The sequence below is a fragment of the Somniosus microcephalus genome, chromosome 6, assembly GCF_052327205.1.
Source record: "Somniosus microcephalus isolate GS21.2 chromosome 6, FLI_Smic_1.0, whole genome shotgun sequence".
Lineage (NCBI taxonomy): Eukaryota > Metazoa > Chordata > Chondrichthyes > Squaliformes > Somniosidae > Somniosus > Somniosus microcephalus.
Window position 1 is genome coordinate 223,717,711 of NC_140992.1, and position 26,023 is coordinate 223,743,733.

The 26,023-nt window shown below is 44.8% G+C and overlaps 1 protein-coding gene across 2 annotated transcripts in view; it reads right to left on the reverse strand.

Annotated features, from left to right (window-relative positions):
* The window catches only part of adcy7 (adenylate cyclase 7), a 223,696-nt gene that overhangs the window by 22,711 nt on the left and 174,962 nt on the right, over positions 1–26,023 (reverse strand). The window contains exons 13-18 of one of the 2 annotated variants that reach the window (XM_085991467.1): positions 16,683–16,763; positions 14,022–14,091; positions 12,989–13,086; positions 12,811–12,895; positions 10,623–10,754; positions 7,483–7,557 (exon numbers count right to left, since the gene is read on the reverse strand). In XM_085991467.1, coding sequence (XP_085847593.1) covers positions 7,483–7,557; positions 10,623–10,754; positions 12,811–12,895; positions 12,989–13,086; positions 14,022–14,091; positions 16,683–16,763 — 541 coding nt within the window. The remainder of the gene's footprint in view (positions 1–7,482; positions 7,558–10,622; positions 10,755–12,810; positions 12,896–12,988; positions 13,087–14,021; positions 14,092–16,682; positions 16,764–26,023) is intronic. The other variant, XM_085991468.1, reaches the window with a different exon arrangement.

Below are 26,023 nucleotides of genomic sequence, written 5' to 3' on the forward strand. Positions count from 1 at the left end.
AGTGCTCTCAAGCCACTTGCAGGCACTGAGGGGGACCTGACCCATGAGAGGGAGGTTGGTGGCAGACCTCAAGGAAGTGGGGGCTCCTCTCCAAGTGCTCACACTTCCATGCCACTGCAGAGCCCTCGGTCAGAGCCCCGCCGGAGTCCACACCCAACTGAGATAGACATCTCAACCCCTGCACAGCCACAGGAGCAGCAGACTGCTGGCGTGCCCTCACAGGCTCGCCACCCCAGAGGATGCCCGCCAAAGGTGTCGAGACAGGAGCAGCAGGAAAGTGAGCAAGGGGTCTCCACATCTGCTGAAGCCACAGGGAAACCACTATGTGGGAGCACGTGTAAGAGGAAAATAAAGCACAAATAGTCACAAGGGTCGTCACTTGGGTGAAATGTTGTGTATATTGTAAAACTGCCATGAGTCATGAGTTATTTGTCGTCGTCGTCGTCGTCGTCAGAGGAGGGTATGAGAGAAGCCACTTGGTCCTCAGGAATCTGCAAGCCACGACGCTGTGCCATGTTGTGGAGTGCACAACAAATCACGACGATTCTGGAGACCCTGGCTGCTGAGTACTGTAGGGCTCCGCCTGATCTACCCAGGCATCTGAAGCGTATCTTCAGCAAGCCGATGGTTTGCTCAATTATGGATCTGGTGGAAATGTGGCTGGAGTTGCAGCGCTCCTCAGCTTCGTTGGCTGGCCTCCTCAATGGCGTCATTAGCCAAGTCCTCAGGGGATAGCCCTTGTCTCCAAGTAGCCATCCATGAAGTTGGTCTGGTGGCCTGAATAGCGGAGGCACACTAGACTGGCGCAGTATGAAGGAGTCATGGCAACTGCCAGGGTACTTGGCACAAACATGCAAAATCTCCTTCTTGTGGTCACACACCAGCTGAACGTTAAGGGAGTGGAAGCCCTTGCGGTTGACAAAAATACCTGGATTGCGATGGGGTGCCCTAAGGGCCACATGTGTGCAATCAATGACGCCCTGCACCCTTGGAAAGTCTGCCAGATGAGCTAATCCAACCGCTCGCGCCGTCACATTTGCGCGATCCCTCGTGAAATGGATGTGATTGTGCGCGAGGGCAAAGAGGGCATCGGTTACCTGCGTGATGCAAGTGTGTGCGGCCGGCTGGGAGATGCCGCTGCTGTCTGCTGATGATTCCTAGAATGAGCCTGAGGCCAAAAAGTTGAGTGCGGTGGCGACTTTGATGGCCACTGGTAAGGAGTGTCCACCTGGTCCTCTGGGCAGCAGGTCTTGCTGTATTATTGCGCAGATGTCAGTCACCACCTCTCGCGAAAGTCGGAGCTGCCTTTGGCACTGCTGCTCAGTCATGTTGAGGTAGCTGACCCTGTGTCTGTAGACCCTGTTGGGGGGTATCTCCTGCGCCGACGGGCTTCCATGCGTTGGCCCCTTCTGGCCTGTGCTGCCTCAGGTGGGTGACCAGCAGCCTGTCACTCCTGCTGCTGCTGCTGTTGCTGCTATTGTTCCTGGTTCTGCTGCTGGCGCGCCTGGTGCTGGAGGTCCTCTCATGCCAAGAAGGGAAGGAAAAAAAGGCTCCCATGCTTCTGGTAGATGCCTCAGTTGAGGAAGCGCTGAGTGAGGGTGGCGAGAGGGGTTTCGCAGGAGGTCACACTGGAGAAGTGTGTGAGGCTCCAACCTTCCACAGGTGTGGTTAAGCCTGGTAAAAGTTGCCCCAGGCCTGAGACAACAAAGTCCTGCCACCTGCAAATGATGACTGATCAAATCTCCTCTTTAATGTTGGGCCTGCAGCTGATAGTCAGCAAGCCAATAGTGCTCACGCCAGGTTTCGCAGGCGTGATCCCCACCAGGCGTGCTTTACGTGGGAAAAGGGTTAAACAGGCAAGGGCCTGTTAAAATGGGATTATAAAGGCCAATTAGTGCTGTTTAAGGGCCCTAAAGACCAGTCCCGCCTGTTGCAGGCGGGACTGATTCGACACCATCAGACACGCCTGGGTTAAAATGGCTAGGTGTCGGGAACCAGGCGGGGGGTGGGTGTGGGGTCCCAACCCCCAGGTTTTGCGATTTTAACCCCCCCACACGCCTCAAAGCCCGCCTGATGGCTGAGTTAAAATTGAGCCCTATGTATATGGAACAAAAGTTGCATTGCTGCACACAAACTAATTAGAGTCTTTGGAGCAGGTCACTGACTCATCAGAGATTGTTGCACATTGAGGGGGTGGTGAAGGGTAGTGGGCAGAACGAATAATTAAAAATCAAGATAAAAATGCAAGGGGTAATTTTCCAATCAGCAGGCAAGATCCTGTCAGTACAGAACATGCAGACACCGGTTGGAACACTGGGTGGTGAAACCCTTTGGCACAATCCCCGCCTGATTCACGCTGAGCACCATCTTCCATTGAGATTTTGATTTGGCCCTGAAGTGCTTCCCACAAAGCATATGTCAATGTCTTGTAGACCCTATCCTAGTGCTCCTTCTTGATGTTTCACTAGTGGGAGCAGTAAGTAAATCTCTCTCCCTTCCTATCACCTCTAACCTGTGCCTACTCGTGTATACCTTCTACCTGAATTCTGCACACTCACGTGCATAACTGCTCATTTATCTATATTGAAAAACATTTGCCAGTCTTGGGCCCACCTCTAATCTGTCCAAATCCAATTATAAACTGTTTCCTTCTTCAAAAGTCCTGACACTACTCTATATTATATAGTATCATAAAGTGAATTTAATAACCATGCAACTTATCTCCTGATCCACATTGTTAATACACTTAATAACAGAACCCCGAGGAACCCCACCAGCGACCAGATCCCATTGGGAAGCAACCACATTTAAAGACATCCTTTGCCTACAGTTCTGTAGCCAATTTACAATCCATCTCACACTGTCACTTTGGTCACGATTTTGCTGACCTCAGCGAGTCCATGGTGGTGGGTCCCGACCCTGCTGCTGGCTCCATCCCACTGTCTGAAATGATTTTCCCTTGATTGGGCTTGTTAAGCCCACCCCACGCATTTCCCAGCCAATTAGAAGAAGCGGGTCTGGTGACGTCATTTGATGACGCTGCACCCAGGCTCTCCCATGACTCCCTCCATATGCTTATGGAGGGAGTCACTGCACGCAGGACGGTCCTCTTCCCTTCCCATGGGCAGAAGAGATCTCCCCAGGAGATCAACACAGCCTGGTTGCACATTGCACAGGAGGGCACAAGCAGGGATGTGGTCAGGTGGACCTGGGTGCAGCGCCGCAAATGTTTCAATGATCTCAGTAGATCACGAAACGTTAGTACAAAGTTACACTCAACCTCGTCCTACTGTGCCTCTCATCACATCCCCATCACTCTGCCTTCCCTACCCTATTCCTGTACATCCTTACTCACAATAACTTACCTTGGACCTCCAGCCATCCCTCTCTATCTATATTATCACTTCCCTATCTCACTAGCCACCCCTCACACTCACCCTCATCCTAGTTCAATCATAGTAACTAACACACAAGGGTAGGCACTTGGGTGTTTTATGCAATGCTCATGTAAAGTTTCTGTTAATGTGGTGTCAAACACTGAAACCTTTATTTTCAAAACTTTGCGTTCTTAGATAGATTTGTGTGCACCTTTGGAAGTGGCTTAGTGAGTTGCAGTGAATGGTGAGACATAACGGTACCCCCTCCACCCCCGGCAATACTGACAAGTGTGAAAGGAATGGCTTGGGCATTGTAAAGATGCTTTATGGTGTTGGTGTAGGGTGGTGCCAACCTGGCGCATCATGTGGTAGCCAGGGTGTACAGATTCAAGTGAAGTAACTCTAGCCATGGTGAGATCATCCCTGGCCTCCCGGGCAGCAATGTGGTTGGGTGCTGATGCCCTCTGTCCTGTGCAGCATCAGGTGATTGCAGAGAAGGTGTTATTGTTGGTGCTGCTGGTGTGCTTGGTGATGGTGGTGTTGGGGCTGATCGTGGTGGGATTCTGAGGACCAAGGTAAAAGAGTATAAAGGGCACCCATGCTGATGGAATAGATGGCAGGTGAAGTAGAGATGACAGAAGTGATCAGTCAATGGTGAGAGATGTAAGAAGTCACACAACACCAGGTTATAGTCCAGCAGCTTTATTTGAAATCACAAGCTTTCGGAGCGCTGCTCCTTCATCAGGTGAAGTGGAGAAATGCATAAAGACACAGCTTATATAGTCAGAGAATAATGTCAGATGTTTACAGGTAATCTTTCCAACTGCCATTTATCACACCTCGGCAGAGAGATAATCACAGCAATCAAAGGTGTGAATGGTGTCCAAACAGGTCAGTCAGGAAAACATTGCATCAAAGAACAATGAAGTGGGGTCACAAGGGGTCAAATGTTGCAGATGCTGGGGTCTGTATGAAAAACAAAAAAAGACAAAAAACATTTTTTTTGTTGGAAATCACAGCAGGTCCGGCCGCATCTGTGTAGAGAGAACAAGCCAATGACGACGCGAGTCTGGATGACCCTACATCAGGTGGGGTTACATGTAGCGTGACATGAACCCAAGATCCCGGTTGAGGCCGTCTTCATGGGTGCGGAACTTGGCTATCAGTTTCTGCTCGCCAATTTTGCGTTGTCGTGTGTCTCGAAGGCCGCCTTGGAGAATGCTTACCCGAAGATCGGAGGCTGAATGTCCTTGACTGCTGAAGTGTTCCCCGACTGGAAGGGAACACTCCTGCCTGGCGATTGTTGCGCAGTGTCCGTTCATCCGTTGTCGCAGTTTCTGCATGGTCTCGCCGATGTACCATGCTCCGGGGCATCTTTTCCTGCAACGTATGAGGTAGACAACGTTGGCCTCAACCGGGATCTTGGGTTCATGTCACGCTACATGTAACCCCACCTGACGTAGGGTCATCCAGACTCGAGTCGTCGTTGGCTTATTCTCTCTACACAGATGCGGCCGGACCTGCTGTGATTTCCAGCAAAAAAAGTTTTTTGTCTGTTTTTTTGTTTTTCATACAGACCCCAGCATCTGCAACATTTGACCCCTTGTGACCCCACTTCATTGTTCTTTGATGCAATGTTTTCCTGACTGACCTGTTTGGACACCATTCACACCTTTGATTGCTGTGATTATCTCTCTGACGAGGTGTGATAAATGGCAGTTGGAAAGATTACCTGTAAACATCTGACATTATTCTCTGACTATATAAGCTGTGTCTTTATGCATTTCTCCACTTCACCTGACAAAGGAGCAGCGCTCTGAAAGCTTGTGATTTCAAATAAAGCTGTTGGACTATAACCTGGTGTTGTGTGACTTCTTACATTTTTCCACCCCAGTCCAACACAATGGTGAGAGAGGTAATGAGGTCAGACTGGATGGGGACTTGTGTAAAGACTTGCAGCATGGCAAATCTGTTGTGGAAATGCAGTGAGGAAGAGCTTTTGGCTGAGGGAAGATACCTCGAAGGTGGAAGCTTTTACTTAACATTTGAAGCGGTCAACTCAACAGCTGATTCAATGGCCACTGAACTCCCACCTCAGCTTAACAGACGTGATCCCCGAGCAACGAGGACCCCGTGGGCGAACACGTAAAATCAAACAGTGAGCTCAAATGTATTCTTAATGATCTCTAAACAAGGTCATAATTACCTGAATTGGGTCCCCTGCCGCTGGGTGCCCGGTGTCTGTTCAGCGCTGATGGACCCGACATCGGGGAAAGACGCATGGTGGCGGGTTCACAGCGGGGTCCCAACCCGCTGGGGGAAAAAAACACTTTACCACCCGATCCGCCACCGATCGCATCCGCTGACCCCCCGGAAAATCTCAGCCTTTGACACCATGGGCATGAAATTGGTCTTCGCTAGTAGCACTAAACGGGCTTGCAGTGAATCGGCAGCACATTTTACACCGCGCTGGATTTTCTTTTCCATTAACTTCACGAGCCAGCTTCGCGTTACTGGCAATGATCAACTTCACACCACGTGACTTAATTTTAGCACACAACTCCTCAGCACTTTATGAAATGCTTACTTGGAAATCCATGCAGATAATATCTATCAGATCTCCAGGAACTACCGTTTTAGTGACTTCTTCAAAATATTGGGTCAGGTTTGTTAAACATGACCCCTGTTTTCTGAAGCAGTGTTGAGTATTCCCCATCAAGCCTGAGTGTTTTCAGTAATCATTAATCACATTCCTACTGATGCTTTCCATTAATTTCTCCACCAGAGAGGTTAAACACACACATCTATAGTTGCCAAATTGTGATTTTAATCCTTTATAAGATAAGAGCATCACACACACCTTCCTCCAATATTGAAAATATTTATTAGTTACCTCTGCCATTTTCTTCAGTACCCGAGCATAAATTAAATCTGGCCCTGGTTCTCCGCATTCCTGTGCAACGGTGCTCCAAGCAGCATCATTAAATGGCGGTGTCCTTCATGCCAACTGCACTCAGATTCCTTCTGAGGGTCTGAATTTAGGAGTATGGACAAAGGCCCCCTTCCCTTTAAATGGCAGCCAGTCAATTATGAGCTGCTGTTGCAGAGGAAATCTCACCCCTCCCATTGAACGACCTACTGGTTGCAAGCCAAATCCACATTGAGGGCTAGCCATGAGTAATTAATGAGGCCGAATGATCGTGTGAGGTCTGCTGTTTCTAAAATCTGCAAGTGTAAGATATGCAGCGTACTGGTCTCACCATCTCAGCACCAATCTAACATGCCATTTTCTGAACACGTCAGAACTATGCTTTATTAGGGTAAAGGTAGCCATATAGTTCCACCAAAAATACCAATCTTTCACCACTCCTAGCTGTACAGAATTTCAAAATTAAATTCTGAGTACTGTTATCAGGGAGTGCAGAATAATTGCATACACAAGATTACAGGAGATCGACTGGTAATATATTAAAAATCTTACATCTGTGCATACTTCCTGTCAACCTTTTCCATTATAAATTCCTACATCCACATTTACAATGGAAGCTGCCAATGCAGACTTGTCACCTGGAAACTACATCATCCCCCCCCAGTGGAGGCACTGCAGTGTCAACACTGGCAGGAGGATGTAACTAATACGTGTCAAGTTCTCATACATTTTCCGTTATAAATGTGGACATAGTAATTTATAATGGGAGTATGTAAGTAAGGACAGAATGTATGACTTTAAAATGGTGACTGAATTACATCTGCACATCCTGGGCCAATTATTCCTCAGCTGCTTCACCTGAAGATTACACGTGATCTCGACTACCCAGCTGTAGCGCTGAGAGAGAGCAACTCATTTTCAATTTAAAAAAACCTAACCGACATCAATCTTTTTCTCTTTCTGCTTAGTATTGTAATAATTAATTTTACAAAAGGAAATGTTACACATCATATTCTTCTAATAAAACATTTAATATTTAATGCAACCATTGCTTTACCGAGAAGCACAAAGGTGCTTTAGAGTTACTGGCATCATAGTTTAATAAACACTTTTAGCCAAGGCAAGTTTTACTTGCAAGAATGAATAGATGAAAAAGTAATATTTATCTCTACTCACAGGAAGGCAGTAATTCTTATCCATTGAAGTACTTGTATTAGGGTGCATTGTTTCATTGACACTTGTTATGGAGTACTAAAAAGAAACCAGTAATATTCAATATAGCATATAGTTTTCATTGACACTGTACACTCCTAAAATATGGTAATAAATAACATTTCAACATGAAGTGTCTATTCTATGCCCCACGGGCCACATGGGATCCACGAGCCCAGGCAATTTGGCTCAAAACTATGGCCTAGAAATTCAGTGGCCTGCGCCACCTGTTAGCGCCCTAAGAGGGCACTTAGTGGGTTTTGCGCCACTGGCCACGCCTCCCGCTAAATTTAGCGTATGCTAATGGCGGCGCTAGCCGTTAACGCTGTGCCACTACCGATGACTTCATCGGTGTGCGCAGCGCCCCGCTACCGCCCCGATCGCGAAATTTAGTAGCGCCCCCTGCTTTAATGCCGGTCGCAATTTGCGACCGGTTCAGGGGGGCCTACCTGCGGCGGTAGAGGCGCCGAGGTGCGGGGCGGCCATTTTTTTTGCTGGCCGCCTGCCAGCACCTCTCCACGCCGCCGTCCCCGGCCTCCTGAGCCACCCCCCTACGAAGTTCCGGCTGTGATCCAAGAGCCCGGCACTTCTCCTCAGTGCCGGGCTCTTTTGCCGGCACTCGCGCTCTTCGAGCGTGCTGCAGCAGGCCCCTCCCCTTTAAGAAGGGGAGGAAGGCCTGCAGTACCGCAGCGTGCCGTACCGCAGCGTGTGGCGCTGCGGCACGTTGCACTGCGATTTTCAGTTGCAGCGCCCCAAGAGGGATGCGGGGCGCCTCGAGTAGCGCCGCGCTTCCGTCTGGGGCGCTGAAACTGAATTTGCAGCGGGCGGCTGCGACTCCTTCCGGGGCGGTACTTCCGGCGCCCTGGCGAGGCAGGGGCGCCAGTGAATTTCTAGGCCTATGTGTCCTATTTGAATTACATGGGCTTGGCAGATTGGAAAAATCTGTTTTTAGTATTGGTGCCTCATTCATGGATACATCCTAAAGCTTAACATCAAGATCAGTTAGTATCTGTAGCTTTGGATCTATTTAAATTACTGGGAACATTTATTTATACTTTATACATGGAACATGAGGCTCCATGCTATACATTAAAGTGCAAAAAGTTTAGACATTTATTTAAACACCTAACTGAAAAACTAAATATACAGACTTTAAGGGGGCGATTTTGCCAGCCCTGGGGAGGCGGGTTTGGAGGCGGGACTGCCAGGAAAATGGCAGAATCTGGGGGCGGGTACCCAGCCCGCCTCCGTGCCAGCTTCCCAGGAGGCGGGTAGCCGACCCGCGTCGGGTCCCGTCTCCTGGAGGCGGGCAGGTGATTACAGCCACTTAACTGCCTGTTAACAGGTAGTTAACAGGCAGTTAAGAGGATTATCCCCATTTTACCCACACAAGTGTGGGCTTCCCGAAGGCTGCGAATCCCGCCAGAGTCAGTGAGGCGAGCAGTGGGTCTGCGGGGGTCAGAGGGGTCCAAAAGTGCGCTGTGGCGGTGAGTGATGGGTGCAAGTGTGGAGAGGGAAATATGTGAGCTGAGTGAAAAGTGTTAGTAAAAGTTTACTTACCTTTGTTTCTTCCTGCAGGCTTCAATTGTTGGGGATCTGGAGGCTCCGGCATCTCAATGGCAGAGATGACAGAATGGCTGCTGCATTCTCCGAAGCAACAGCCATCTGCTTTCTGCTCAGAAAATAGATTTGGTGAGCTTTGAGTACAAAAACTCACCAAACAACAGAGAATGTCAGTGTTTGACTGCTTCTCTGTTTTGACAGATGAAACGTCATACGCTGACATTCTCTGTAACCGGCTTCCCCTTAATTGCCCTGCTAAGCCCGCTGGGCAGGCTTAACAAGGTCAATCAAGGGAAAATAGGGTGGGTTGGCCACAAGTCGATGGAGGCGGGACTAAAACCCGACAAGCAGCAGTCCCGCCTCCAACGCACCCTGATTGGCAAAATCACCCCCACAGTTTAAATGGCAAAATCACCCCCACAGTTTAAATGGCAAAATCACCCCCACAGTTTCAAAAACAAAATCACATCAGTAGTTTCACCTCTGGCTGCAGTTTTGTACCCCGTATAAGCTGGCTTGCAATCAACGACCCAAAGTACGTTTTCCAGGAGAATATGAAGAGGAGAAAAATATACATGAATGTGTAAAAATGCCAAGTGGCAAACTTCACACATGAACACTTAACACACTTGTACTACATTCCTGTGGGTGCTATTTTTATGCAGATATTAACTGGTAAATTAACTGGTAAACTCCACCTGCAGAAATGTAGTATGAGTACCATCACCTCCAAGTCACACAACATCCTAACTTGGGTATAAACTGCCATTCCTTCATCTTCATTGGGTCAAAAGCCTAGAATTTCCTACCTAACACCATTGTGCAAGTATTACCATCATAAAGGCTGCAGCAGTTCAAGAAAGCCCCACCACCACCTTCTCTCGACATCTCGGGCTAGGCAATTAATGTCAACATCAGCGGACTCATTGATGTCACCCACGTCCCGAGAGCAAAATGAGCATGTTACAGAAAATTCACCAATCGGAATTTCTATCTCAAATGCCAGAAAGAAAATAAAGTGTAAATAAAGGAGCATTTACCACATTTGTAAGTTATGAGTCTATCAAGCGGCTGACAGAACATGGTAATATGCCAGAATTACCATCACTGCAATGGGACCCATTTCCATTCCCTCTTTCCTTACTTCACCTTTAATACCAGGTGTACAAACTCATTGCCAACTTCATAAACCATAGGCACTACCACTCAGGTGAGGATGTTTCACCATTCCCCCCTAAAATTTATTTTGACACAGTTGCATGACCCTCTCCCATCCACTCCAAATTCTGAAATTGCCAGTCGTATCTTTATATGCAGTTGCACGTTTGTCATAACTACATCAGAAACAAGCAACCTCCATCTATATGGATGGCACATGGCACTACTGTTTTGACATCTGGAAAAACTGCACCATTTGAGGCTTTTGAGTTACAAATTTACATCACTCAATGAGTGAAACAATTACTTAATTTAGTTCACATACAGTTTAGAAAAGATTCACTTCTGGACATATTTGTCATGGTTACGTTACAATTACTCACCAAGTTCAAAACTGAGATGACCAATACTACTGTTATGGCAACAAGAATCAGTGGTAGCCGTGCTATCGGTTTCGTTGTAACAGTTTCAGAGATGGCAATGAACAAATTTGAAGCTGAGCTGTTCATCCAGTGCTTTGTGTGAAACAGAAAAGAGAGGTAACCTGAAATGTTGTCACATTTTTAGGAATTTCTTATGCAAAATTTTCACTGTGAGCCAAATAAAAATTCAAAAATAATTAATGGTAAGGTAGCTTCATTATATTTCTAAAGTTTAAATGTTTAAGTATCACATTTAGGAACATTTGTTTCTGCAAGTTCAAATTTGAGGAAACATTGGCACCTACTAGCCAATAGATAAAGTGTTTCAGAACACAGCAGAATGGTATTCCAGTCTTAAAGAAAATTAGGCAGTGGTGATAATTGTGTTGATGGTGGTAGTGATGATGGTGATGGTAGTAGGGGTAATAGTAGCAGTAGTATCATCATGGATTTATATAGGGCCTTTATCCCAAGGTCATAAAAAAGATGAGTGGAGTTTTCAAGGTATAAAATTTAAAAGTCAAGAATAATAAGCCTATATAAAATCTTAATAAGACCTCAGGTATAGTACTGTGTGCAATATCGGGCTGCACACTGTCGAAAGAATATTAATGGTTTAGAGAGGGTATAATGCAGAATCACTAGGATGCTGCCCAGCGTGAGAAAATATAAATAGAGACTTGAAAAATTGGGTCTTTTATTGTTAGAACAACACACATTACAGGGCAATATGATAGACGTGTTTAAAATGATGGAAGTATACGTCAGGATAGATAGAAGCAGACTGTTTCCAGTAGTTGATGGGTCAAGAATGAGGGACTATAGAGACAAGATTAAATGTAAGAAATTTAGAACAGAAAGCAGGAGAAACATCTTTACACAGAAAATTGTGAGGCTGTGGAATTCATTTCCATTAGTGGTTGAGGCAGAAACTTTGGCCACGATTTTATCGGCACTGAGAGGGCGGGTTTGGAGGTGGGTCAAATGTTAAAATCGTTTTGATTGACGGTGGGTCCAATCCCGCCGTCAACCTGCCTCCAAACCATTTTCCCAACTGTCGGGTCCCCGATTTGCGCATGGACCCGACACCTAGCGGCGGGAAGAGGATTAAAGCCACTTACCTGCCTGTTAACAGGTAGTTGAGTATAGTTAACAGGCTATTTTTTAATTTTGCCGCTTCTGCCTCGGGCTTCCCGACGTTCGGACGCCACGCCAGGTAAGTGTGGCGTGTTGTGAGTCTGCTGTAATGTTTCTGCATTGATGACAGCTGTTATGGCAACAAGAATCAGTGGTAGCTGCAGAAGTGGTGTGAAGGATCCAATGGTGCACTGGTGAGTTTCAGAGGTAAGGAAATGTTGGGAAAATCATTTTTAATGCATTTACACATTTATTTAGGTAACAAGTTTTGAAAACGATGTCTAATGCCACCTCATTGGAAGAACCTCTCTCACCAGTGACAGGTCGCTCCTGTTACCTCACTTGCAGCTGCCATCTGTTCCAGCCTAAGGAGGGAGTCACTGGAGAGCCTGGGTGCAAGAGTTCACCTTTGTACAGTGATTGTCAGTGTTTGCAGCACCTCAATGCTGTCAAACACTGAGAAATAAGCGGTCAAAGAAAAATTGTGCAAGGTCCCTTTAAGAAAACCGACAGATGATGCGTCATCAAATGACGTCATCTGACCGGCTTCCTCTTAATTGGCCAGCAAGCCCGCAGGGCAGGCTTAACAAGGTCAATCAACGTAAAATCACGTCCATAGGCCGGATGCAATTGGGGCGGGACTGAAAGCTGGAAACCACCTGACCTGCTCCCAACCCGCATCCAATGACAAAATCGCGGCCTATGTCACCATTCAAAATTACATTGGATAGTTGGATGAAAGGAAAGAGGATGAAGGGATATGCGAACAATGTGGATAAATGTGATCAGAACTATTTGGTTACATAGAGGGAAAACATTGACAAAGACTACTTGGGCCAAAAAGCCTGTTTCTGTGTTATAATATTTATGTATAACAGGCACAGAATTGAACATGCATCAGTACTGTGTATAAAGTGTTGAAATATTTTAAACCAAAGTTACAAAGAATCAGCAATCGATGACAGCGAAAATTTAGATAATTTCTTGGCTACAATATTTTTATTCAACTCACCTTTAGATGACCAGCAAAACAAATGAAGAGAATTATCAGAAGAATAATGGCAGCGGTTCCAAATGATATTCCCAGCAGGCTATTGCTATTGAGGAAAACATACTTGGTTGAAGGTGCAATCAGGTTATAAAATGTTTTAAATTTAAAAGTGATTAAGATTCACAAATGCAGTACTTACTGTGGCATAACAAGCATGTGGACCACAAATATGCAAAGGAATATCATAGTGGCACAACCAACATAATACTTCAAGGAAGGAAGACTGACTGAACGATACTGGAAGAAAGGAAAAAGGCAGCCATTGCAAGAAATTATGAAAACAACAATTACATTTTTTGCCCTCCAATTTTTCTTCCCTTTTTTTTTTGAACATGGTGAATCACATGGGAGTACAGTTTCATAAAAACGTGCACCCAAGTAGCACTTTTAAATGGAGATTCACAAAGGGTGAGAGGTTAGAAAAGCAGCAGTTAGGAGAAGTCATCAGGAAGGGTGATTGAAGAGATAGGTTTTAGAGGAGGCTTTGGGGATAAGATGTAGCAAGGTAGAAGAGAGTTCTAGCAATGAACAGGAATGGAGTTGTATTTATGCAAAATAGTTTTAATTCAGGTTCAGAACTTTCCATAACAAAAAAGATTAGCTTTAATCTCTAAATTCTGAAAGGTTCTTCTGTTACTTAATGATATTCAGTTAACTAAATTTAACCTATTTATTTGTCATGCATCTTCATTTAAATCTTAAAATAATCACTGCAGAATTACTATGAGCTTTAAATAGTTAAACAATAAAGACAGTGCTTCATAGATTTCATAAAAAGTATGGACTTTTAATTCCTCAAAGATGCACTGATATTTGCTACAGAGTATACTGGTTTTGACAGTGAAAATTCATCAAAGATTGGACGCTTGTTTTTTTGTGAACGAGGAAAAACCAAGAATAAAAGAATGACCATGAGTACTGGCAAAGTGTTTAAAATATTGTTATTTTCTGTAAAATTGTTATTTTGGTTACTTCATAGTAATATTACAGAATAAAATTGTTTCTGATGTTGACTAGCTTTAATACTGCACTGTCTTGCAGCATCACAGTGCATAAACTGAACCGAAACAAAACCAGTTCCCAGGGAGACACGAGTTTTTTCAAACCTGCTGGGACAAAGGACTAGGATAACAGACCTCAACCATGATTTCTCAGAGTGCACATATACTTACTTGTTTTTCTAGTCCCTTTTCACTGAAAGACAACAACATACGGGATAAGACACCACATTTAACCCATTGTCTGTAAAAGGAAAAAATGTTGCAAGCATGAGCCAACTGTAATAGATATTATATTGCGCATATAGTCAAATTGCTGCAAGCAATCAAATCAGAATATTATCTCTAAAATGAAACCTATTTGCATTTACAGATCTGCTTTCTCTCTTCCTACATATTCTCCTCTCCTCTCCTGAAGGTAGTAACTCATGCAGCAATATGATTCCATAGGCACTAAAAGCCCTTCTGTATTTTAGCAAAGTGGCCGCTCTTCATGCAAGTCTAGAAACTAGGCTATTTTATCAAGGCAGCAATATCTCTATCATGGGCATCATAATAAAACCCAACCCCATTTCACCCAATGTCCACATACCTGCAAATTCAACTGGGGTCATTAGACTGCAATTTCAAACAGGAACCCTGAATGAAGTTTTTTCTACCCATCCTGTCCCAGCTGGGAGACATTGAGGTAGAATTTCCGCAAAGGTTCTCCTGATCTCCCGCTGTTACTTTGGCAGATGATGAGTGGAAACCCCTTAGAAACAGATGGACGTTTAAGCCATTTCTCTAGGGTTTTCACTGAAATTATGGCAGGAGAGTGGGAGAAACACTACCCGCAATCAAAAGTTAACCAACACTGCCATGGCTGAGATCTGCTTATTAGGCACAGATTGAACCTTCTTGATACATATGACTCAGGTTGGTCCCTCCTGAGCCACTGACGGGTCCTGCAGCTTATCTTTCTGTTTTGAATTACTTTAATGTTAGCTAAACCAGTGGCCAAAGTTGAAAACAGGGAAATTGGTGACAACTAATCATTTTCCAACCTCAAACATGCAACCATCTACAAACTCCCATTCCACACAATGAAACTTCCCCAAATTAAAACTCAAAGACAGGCAGCAACAATAAAAACTATTACAATATTTATTGCCCATTTGTTGTAGGATATACGGTAGAGAAGTAATGCTAAACTTGTATACAACCTTGGTTAGACCACACTTGGAGAACTGTGTACAGTTCTGGTCTCCATATTATAAAAAGGATATAGAGGCACTGGAGAAGGTACAAAGAAGATTCATAAGGATGATACCAGAACTGAGAGGTTATAACTATCAGGAAAGATTGGAGCTCTTTTCTCAAGAAAAGAGAAGGGTAACCAGATAGAGGTCTTTAAGATAATGAAAGGGTTTGATAGGGTAGATGTGGAGAAAGTGTTTCCACTAGACCAAAACTAGAGGCCATAAATATAAGATAGTCACTAATAAATCCAATAGGGAATTCAGGAGTTTCACAAAGAGTGGTAAGAATGTGGAACGTGCTACCACAAGGAGTAGTTGAGGCAAATAGCATAGACGCAGTTAAGTGGAAGCTAGATGAGCACGAGGGAGAAAGAAATAGAAGCGTATGCTGATATGGTGAGATGAAGAGGGGTGGGAGGAGGCTCATGTGGAGCATAAACGCCAGCATAGAACAGTTGGGCCGAATGGCATTTCTGTACTGTAGAGTATAATGTAGCATAAACTGCAGACGAGTGCTGGGGGTGGTTAAATTTTGTCTTCATCAAGATGACAGATGCAGAATAAAGTTCCTTCTACTGTGCCCACTTACAAGAGATTCCCTCCCCCCCCATTACACCTAACCCCACTCTCATGAATCACACATTGTAAAAATAAAGGGAAAGTTGCTTCCTCCTGCTGTTCTAAAGATACAAGCTAGATCTTGAGTTGGTGTAATTGAATAGGCTTCGCTTTGCTTACTTACCTTCTCTTATAGACAGACCGAGTATTCGTTTAGTAATGCACTTTGCTATATTGTATCAAACACGAACATGATTGATTCAAGAGTAATCCAACCAGATTTAGTAAAATGGTAAATTATTTTGGCAAAATATCCAGAAGTACGTGCCTGTTAATGTTCTGTGATAAATTATTGTGCAATATACTTTTGTAAAATTCTGAAGCAATACATTTTCCAAAAGATGATGTCAACCACATCCATTATATCCACTACACTGTAGCGAGGTCAGTGTATTTGGACTGCATAAAAACTCAGTGAAGAATGAGTGATTTAAAAAAAAAATCTAAAACGAAATGTGTTGACCTTTCAGTACCTCTCTTCTATTAACTGTGGAAATTGACATCTTCGGTTCTTCACTGAAATGGTCATTCCTCATGTGTGAGCCCAGACAATGGATAGTAATGGTCTTATCACCATGGGTGGCATCACAACTAAGCTTGATACTTTCTTCAACTCAAGTCCCCCTACACACACACATACTTTCCAGATCACAATACTTGACTCTCTGTTTTTCATTCCCAGACCTGGGTACTGTAACTAATGTTCCAACTCAGGTCAGCTAGCTCAGTTCCTACTTGGAATTGAACCTCAGTCCTTCCTAGTGTTTGTACTACAGCATGCATTGAATTTTAAAACTATTTTACTTAGAATATGAAACAAAAATACAAGAGCATTTTATTGTTAAGCTCTCAAAAATAGGATTGTTGCTTTATTCTGGAATATTCTTTACATTCAGTGATTACTCACAAGGGTTTCAATATCCAAAGGTTACTAAAATGCATTGTCAAAAAAATAGAAAATTAAAATGTTACATACTTATGTGAATTTATCCCATCAATTGTTGTTATCATTTTTTCATGCAGTTCCTCTTCAAATCGTCTTTTTTGTGATTTGTTTCTAGAAAGTTAACATTGTAATTAATAGATACAATGCACACAGTATTTCTCACAAATGTTCAACCTCGTACATCACATATGTAAGGTCTATAGTTACTCAGCCTTTTGTATTACAGGAGAGCTCCTTGTGTAAAGCTCTTTAAATGTCATCTTGCAGCCACTTGTTATGACTGAAGAATCAAGAAATGAAATAAATTAGCACTAAAAATGCATTAAGGGAACTGATGTGGGGTTAGTTAACATGCACGTCCAGTGTTGAAAACCACAAATATACTCAAAATATGTACTAGTATGTAAGGTAAAATGAGAAGGTATCAACTTTTATAGCAGTAAAAATTAGTGCACTTCAGAAAAGATGTTACTCTCATTACAAAATCTCAAGAGTTGCTGGGACTGACAACTTGTACCAAATGAGTGTCACTTTGGTAGATGTTGCCAAGTCATTTCAACAAATACAGCAACATTTCTGTGAAATGACCAGAAGATTTCATACTTTTAAGGAGTTATTACAGGTAGTACAGTAATCAAAATGAAGATGCAATCAGAGTATGTTTGAATTTGAATGCTTTACTGAAACAAGTGGTTGAGATGCAAGAATTCGGTGCACTTGTGTGGTGAAAGCAAAATTCACTCAATTGGTCAACTAAATGAAAATAGTGCACTGTAATGATCCAGTAGATTTCAGTGCCAAATATTTAAATGACTCTAAGTAGGCAGGGCAAAAATATTTTTAAAACTGGGTGCAGCCAAAAGTTGTTATTAAATAACGCTTTATGCTATTGGCTCCCAACAAGCAATCTTACGCAGCCAGCAGCAACACCAAAGTAAATCCAACAGATTCTATCGGGCCGGCTATTGGGAAGACCCAGTAAAACAGATTTCCCCAGCCAGTGGTCTTAGTGCATCTGGATAGCTTACTTTGCTGTTGCACAAGACCTACATATCAAGAGTTGGTGGCACTAGAGTGCTGTAAAAGCAGCATGAAGGCAGCTCACTATAACATTTTAGCAAGAGAACCACAAACAGGTTGGATCAAAGCCCCAGTAGCCTTTGAACTCAAGCTAATCAAATTATTGAAACAAAAACATGAAAGGCTGCAGGTACTCAGCAGGTCAAGCAGCATCAGTCAAGAAAATGCAGGGTAGTTGACATTTCAGATATAAAACCAAAACCGTTCCTCAAAACTGAAAGATATTATAGATGATCTGCATTTAAGAAGAAACAAGGCAAAGGGGGAAAAAACGCACGCGCGCGCGCATGCACACACACGCACACACGCGCGCGAAAAGGCTAAGAGGTTGAAATTGCACAGCGCCAGCCTGTCGGAGAGATGGAGCAAGCTATGAGGGAGAGCCGATCGAATTGCCTGTGAAATTGGGAAGCACTGCTGCTCCTCTTAGCTCTACAGCAAGGTGTTTTTGTAAAAAAAAATTGTTTCTCAACATACTTGTTGTTGACGGACGCAGGTGCTACTGAAGAATCGTGAGCGGGACAAGCCAAACGTTTGACCCACTCTTCGCTGACTAATTTTGAAAAGGCGTTTGGTCCCTAATTAACATATTCAAAGGGCCTAAAGCCTGTTTAAACGTCCATCTGGGTCACTGGCCCCGATATTGGCAGGGTTGGGTTTTGTAGACGGAGTGGTTGCGGGGGGAGGTTGGAGTTTCGGATGGGAAACCTAACTTTTTTTTTAAAAACAGGATCCCCTCCCTGAAGTCACCCAGATTGGCAGACTGGGCTTCCAGTCAGGCTGGGCGCACTCCACAGCAGGCCGAAGCCCCAGGTAGGGAGCCTGCAGCTGCTACTGGGAGAGGGGAGGGGGGCGACCCCATCCTCAGGGGTTCTTTGTATTGGGGGAAGAGTAAAGGGCAAGAGGGTAAAGCTTGGGGGGCCGGGGGGAAGCAGTCCTGCTCTTCCCGGCCCACAAACAGTGCTATAAAGGCATTTACCTTCTCCCCAAAGCGGTCCTCGACTCCCTTCGGTTGCCGGGTTTCCCGAGGCCTGGGAAACTTGGCCAGTGTTGTGTATGTACCTTTAAGGGAATAACTGGTCTCAGACTACAGTACCGGCAGTGACCACCCCTGTATAAAAGACCCTAGCAGGCTTCTGTAGTTTCAGTTTCCAGGTTGTCTCCATTCAGTAAAGACTTGTTATAATCAACTCCTGCAGTCCGTGTCTCAATTATACACGGACATAATACTGGCGACGAGTAAGAAACGAACTTACCTGCAACTCGGCAGCACCTCAGACGACGCTATTGAAGGTCGAAGCCAGAAGAAAGAAAAAAAAAATAATCCAAAGAAACTCGAGAAACGGGCGTCAACCGTGGGCAACCGCCCTCCAAATCATCGAATTGAAAAGTGCAGGAGAGACTGTCGAGAGCCAGGCTTGGTCTCCAGTCTGTGGTTTCCCAGCTAATCGGGCTGGTGGCAGGTAGTGCACTGATCCTTCCTGGGCTGCGGCGGGCTAGAGCTCGATCGGGTGGCTCTGCAACGGGGCCGGGCAGCGAGTCGGGAAGCAAAGAGAGAGAGAGAGGGTGGAGCACACAGGGCGCGGCCGGTGCTTCGCAGCCGGGCAGCGTTCAGACCTAAGAAGAGGGAGGGAAGTGTCCCAGAGGGTCCGCTCCACGACGGGAACGGTTCTTCAATTAACGGAGCAAATATTGAAGCGCGATAGAAAAATAAAAATACCGCGGAGCGCAGCGTTGGCAGCAGCAGCAGGAAAGCGCGGGAGGCTCCATCTTAACTCGGCGGGGAAGAAGGAAAAGCGCGGGAGGCGCCATTTTGATCCATCGGGGACGAAGGCAAAGCGCCATCTTAGATTTTCAAGATGCCAAAGACTGGCGATATCACTGCCTTCTATAATGCAATAGAAGACTGGACCACGTATGTGGAAAGAGTCGAGGTATATTGCGAGGCAAACGAAATAGCCGATGAGAAAAAGGCATCGGTATTGCTAAATTTAATGGGCACAAGAACGTACGGCCTATTGCGGGACCTGATTACTCCAGCCAAACCGAAGGCGAAGAGTTTTAACGAAATTGTTGCTATCCTACAGGAACACCTAAATCCTACACCGCTGCTGATAACAGAAAGATTTAAATTCCACAGGAGAAATCAGCATAAAAATGAGAGCAATGCTGATTACATTCAAAGTGGCCAGAGGTAATAAAAATGTCCTCAACCACCACAGAAAAAACTATCACAGTCTTACGAACCATATTCGCCAGGAATGGGCAGCCTGAACAGATTTGCTCTGACAATGGACCACAGTTTGTGTCTGAAGAGTTCTGGAGGTTCTTAAAGAACAATGGTGTTAAGCATTACACATCCGCCCCATATCATCCAGCCACTAATGGATTGGCCGAGAGGTTTGTTCAAACCTTCAAGAAAGCTATCAAGGCAATGTGTAATGAAGATATACCCCTACAACACAAGGTGGACAACTTGTTTGCCTACCGGAATGCGACACATGCGGTTACCAACCAAACTCCAGCCATGATGTTCTTCAATCGAAGACTACGATGCCGCTTGGATTTGGTTAAGCTAAACGTCAGAAGAGATGTGGAGAACAGGCAGTTTCAGAATATGAATGAAAGGCCGACCAGGAGTTTTAAGATAGGTCAACCAGTTTTGGCCCGGGACTACCGCACAGAGAAATGGCAGCGAGGAACGATCTGTACACGGCAAGGACCTCTAATGTATACCGTGGACGTTGGAGAGAGCATTGTAAGACGCCATGCTGACCAGATTCTAGAGTCACTGGAAAACGTCAACTCCACACCATGATCTGATACACCTGGCGATGAAACCGAAGTACCAATTGCATCTACCGCAGAATCGGTGATATTGGAAGCAGACGAACCAAACAATGACATTGATCCCGACGCAACCTTCCCAGAAGAACCTGATATCCCAAAGAGGCGTTATCCAGACAGAATCAGGAAGCCTCCTCAAAGACTGAACTTATAATTGCTTAACTTCAACCAATGTATCTAGCAACCGTAATTGTAATTAGTTATTATTTAGTTGTTAAATGAATGTTATGTACTGTTTATCTAAAAGGGGAGGAATTGTTGTGTATGTACCTTTAAGGGAATAACTGGTCTCAGACTGCAGTACCGGCAGTGACCACCCCTGTATAAAAGGCCCTAGCAAGCTTCTGTAGTTTCAGTTTCCAGGTTGTCTCCATTCAGTAAAGACTTGTTACAATCAACTCCTGCAGTCCGTGTCTCAATTATACACGGACATAATAGCCAGCCAGGGTTAAAGCTGTAAAGCAGGTTAAATCTGAGGCTACCAGCCTCAGTAAAATATTTAAATGGCCAACCTGCCTCCTGGGAGCGGGCTGTCTGCCCACCCCTTGCCCCGCCTCCGTTAAACCCGGAAGTGGGCGGGTTGGGGTCGGGTTTGAGATTTAAAAAATTTTAACATCTCACCTGACCCTAACCCACCCGTTTATGGGGTTAAAATTCACCCCATTGTGTGTGTGTGTGTGTGTGTGTGTGTGTGTGTGTGTGTGTGTGTGTGTGTGTGAGAGAGAGAATGTGTGCGTGTGTGTGAATGTGTGCACATGTCTTTCGTGCTACCCCCCGATTATCAAAATCCATGACAAGGCCTTGGACAACGTGGACCACTTTCCATACCTCGGGAGCCTACTGTCAACAAGGGCAGACGTCGACGACGAAGTCCAACACCTCCTTCAGTGTGCCAGTGCAGCCTTCGGTTGCCTGAGGAAAAGAGTGTTTGAAGACCAGGACCTCAAAACCCGGCACTAAGCTCATGGTCTACAGGGCAGCAGTGATACCTGCCCTGCTGTATGCCTCAGAGACATGGACCATGTACAGCAGGCACCTCAAAGCACTGGAGAGGTACCACCAATGCTGCCTCCGCAAGATCCTGCAAATCCACTGGCAGTGTTCTTGCTCAGGCCAACATCACCAGCATCGAAGCTCTGACCACACTCAATCAGCTCTGATGGGCGGGTCACATTGTTCGCATGCCCGATACGAGACTCCCAAAATAAGTGTTCTACGGAGCTCCGGCACGGCAAGAGAGCCCCAGGTGGGCAGAGGAAACGCTTCAAGGACACCCTCAAAGCCTCCTTGAAAAAGTGTAACATCCCCACCTACACCTGGGAATCCCTGACCCAAGACCGCACAAATTGGAGGAGAAGCATCCAGGAAGGCGCCGAACACCTCGAGTCTCTTCGCCGGGAGCAAGCGGAAGCCAAGCGCAGGCAGCGCAAGTCAACCCAAGCACCCCACCCACCCGCCCCTTCAACCACCGTCTGCCCCACCTGTGACAGAGACTGTAGGTCCTGCATTGGACTAATCAGTCACATGCGAGCTCATTTTTAATGTGGAAGCAAATCATCCTCGGTTCCTAGGGCTGCCTAAGAAGAAGAAGAAGAAGATGATTTTCCCTCATTCTGTTCCTTCTTAAATGCTGTTCTTTTGTAATATCTTTCAGTTCTGAGCAAATGTTTTATACCTGAAACTTCAACTGTCTTGTGTTTCCTCGACAATGCTGCCTGACCAGTAGCAACATACCTTAGCTAAGGTGTAATTATTCGCTCCATGGCATGCAATTTCACTTTCACTACTGTTGTATTATTCTGACTACAGAGGGAGCAGTGTGCAAATCTAAATATTTCCGGTTTACTGCACAAAAAGATCTTCTGGAACCACCCAATAATTTAAAATTAATTGCTGCAGCTAGTAAGCAATGGAAGGTCATTTTGAAAACTGAGATCATTGAGGTGTGCTGTGATAAACATTTCTTGTATGTAAAATTAACGTGCATCAAAAAAACTTCAGTTTCCTTTTATTTGCATGTTCATACTGTTTAAGATAGATTTTCCAAACCGTTTTTAATTGTTGAAATCAAATAAAAGTTTACATTCATGAGCCTGTCTAAAAATGAACTTTTGCTCCCATAATTTAAGAGTATGTAATAATAACATAGTCCATACTGGAGTGTATGGTGGTGATCATGAACCCTCATGAAGAGGTTTTGTGCCAGTTCGTATTTTAGCAACCTGAAATTTAGATTTCATTGGATTATGGGTAATTCTATTTACAGAATACGACATAATCAAATGGTTGGTGCTGCATTCTGTAATTTGTAAATGCTGCGACAGAAAAGAAGTGTCAGTTTCTTTCCGATAAGTCTCAGTTGCTCAAGATGACACAATTCGATATGTTGATGCTGCAGTAAGATTTCCTTTTAGAAAAGATAAGGTTCTCAAGTAGTTTGTTTTAGTTTGACTCTAAGTAGAAAAAGTGAAGAAGCAGTAACAATAATGAGAGGAGTAAAGGGAGTTTTTTGATGCAAATTTAAAAAAATCTATCATCAATGCTGATGAAATGAATGTCATTAACAGTTGATTCATTTGGGGAGACAGGGCATCTCTCCTCCAATTTTCCTGAAGGCAGTGACTCATGCCAGGGTACCATCTCGTCTAGCTTCTAATCTCTTTTACTTCTTTTGTTTCTTTTATTCTTTTGTCCGATCGCAGCCCTGCCTCCGATCTAGTTTCTTTTCTTTCCAGTTTTGAAGAAGGGTCCAACCCGAAACGTCAACTCAAATTTCTCTCCACGGATGTTGCCTGACCTGCTGAGTTTTTCCAGCATTTTCTGTTGTTATTTCGGATTTCCAACATCTGCAGTATTTTGCTATCGTACAGGTCTACAGGTGCTAGCAGCTGAATGGTACTCCACCCTAAATGCCATTCTTCATACAAGAGCCTAACCTCAGTGCATGTCAGTGACTTCTCCACAGGAATAGGGAAAACATTGAGAACCAAGAGTTATACTAAATAATTTTGTTTTAATAGGTCCTTTCAGGTGTAGTATTAAAGCTGGAAGGGCCCTTCCTCCTAATTAAATGCTCTTACCTTCTCTTGCTGGGGAGCAGAAAAGGGAGAGTGAACATTATTGAAATTCAGTTTAATTAACTGCCTATCGCTGGGCAGAGTGCATAATGCAGAAATACGTCAAGGGTAATAGGTGAAGGTAAAGTGTGCCACACATGGTCCCAGGGCTGTATTGTCTCCCCCGAGTCTTTTCGTTCTTGAAAAGAGACCGAGAGAGTATATGATAGAAGTGTTTAAAATTATGAAAGGTTTGAAAAAAGTGGATCCAAGTAAGCTTTTCTGCAATAACAACAGAAAACGCTGGAAAAACTCAGCAGGCCAGGCAACATCCATGGAGAGAGAAACAGAGTCAACGTTTCGGGTCGAAACCCTTCTACAGAACTGAGAAAAAAAGGCAGGAAATGAAAGAGATTACAAGGCAGTTTGCGGGCTGGGAAATGGGGGAGGGGATGAAAGAAGAGACATTAAGAGATATTCAAGGTGAGACGAGATAGTAATAGGACAGGTAAAGAAACAAACAATGGCTCTAGATGAAGTGTGAAATGTGCTGGCAGAGTGCAAGACAGCTGCCATGTGGGGGAGAGAGAGAAAAAAAGGGAAAAGGCACAAACCAAAAGTGTGGATAAAAAATATAAAAATATAATAGGGGCCGAGGTTATGATCCGAAATTGTTGAACTCGATATCGAGTCCAGAAGGCTATAAAGTGCCTAATCGGAAGATGAGGTGCTGTTCCTTGAGTTTACGCTGAGCTTCCGTGGAACAATGCAAGAGGTCGCAGACGGTGAGGTCTGAGTGGGAATGGAATGGTGAATTGAAATGACAGGCGACCGGAAGCTCGGGGTCACCCTTACGGACTGAACGAAGGTGTTCCGCAAAGCGGCCACCCAATCTGCGTTTGGTCTCCCCAATGTAGAGGAGACCGCATCATGAGCAGCGAATACAGTATACTAGATTGCAAGAAGTACAAATAAATCGCTGTTTCACCTGGAAGGGGTGTTTGGGGCCCTGGACAGTGGGAAGGGGGGAGGTATATTGGCAGGTGTTGCATCTCCTGCGCTTGCACGGGAAGGTGCCGGGCGAAGGGGAAGGGGTGCTGGGGGTGATAGAGGAGTGGACTAGGGTGTCTCGGAGGGAGCAGTCCCTACGGAATGCTGAAAGGGGAGGGGAATGGAAGATGTGTTTGGTGGTGGGATCACGTTGGAGGTGGCGGAAATGGCGGAGGATGATCCGTTGAATGTGGAGGCTGGTGGGGTGAAAGGTGAGGACAAGGGGAACCTTATTGTTGTTCCGGTGGGAGGGGCAGGGTTGAGGGCAGAAGTGCGGGAGATAGAATGGACCCAGTCGAGGGCCGGGTCAACCATGGTAGAGGGGAATCCTCGGTTGAGGAAAAAGGAAGACATGTTGGAAGCACTGGTGTAGAAGGTGGCATTGTCGGAGCAGATGCGGCGGAGACGGAGAAACTGGGAGAATGGAATAGAGTCCTTACAGGAGGCGGGGTGGGAGGAAGTGTAGTCCAGGTAGCTGTGGGAGTCAGTGGGCTTGTAGTGAATGTTGGTCAATAACCTATCCCCAGAGATGGAGATGGAGAAGTCAAGGAAGGGAAGGGAAGAGTCGGAGATGGACCATGTGAAGGTGAGGGAAAGGTGGAAATTGAAGGCAAAGTGAATGAAATTGTCTAGTTCAGGGCGAGAGCAGGAAACGGCACCGAGCTTTTCTGCTGTGTTCAGAATTTAAGCACAAGGTCATATTTTCAAATTAAGGACAATACAAGAAAATAGGAAATGCAGGAGGATTTTTTTTTTTTTTTTTTAAACTAAAAGGGTGGTAAATATGTGGAACAGATTACAGGCACGTGTGATGGAACAAGAAAGCTTAATGGGCTTCAAGAAGGAATTAGGCAAGTTCTTGTCAACAATAGGGATTCAGGGTTATTACAAAATGCACCAAGGGAATACTGTGGAAAGGTGGGCGAGGTGGCCCAAAGATCTTCTCTTGCCTGAAACTGTAACAATGGCCTGGATTTTGCGGTAAAAATAACGGTTTGGCTATCAGCGCTCACCGTTATTGAAGAGTAAATCAAGCAGCAACTTCCGGCGACCTCACATGCACAATTAAACGCTGAAATCAGGAAGCTGCTGTCCAAATTGCCCTGCTCCTCCAGAAGCTTCGCTATACCAATATCTCGCCAAGAGACTCGGCATTGAAACAGATGGAATGATATTAAGTTGCTGTACTTACGTAATAGATACCCACTAAACAAGCCAGGAAAAGTTAGGGCTTGTCCATTCAAGTGTAAGTGAATTTTTAACAGCGTGATAAATTTTAATTACTGCAAATTAATGTCTCTGGCATTGAAAATGAACTTTTACAAGTGTAGAGTTTCA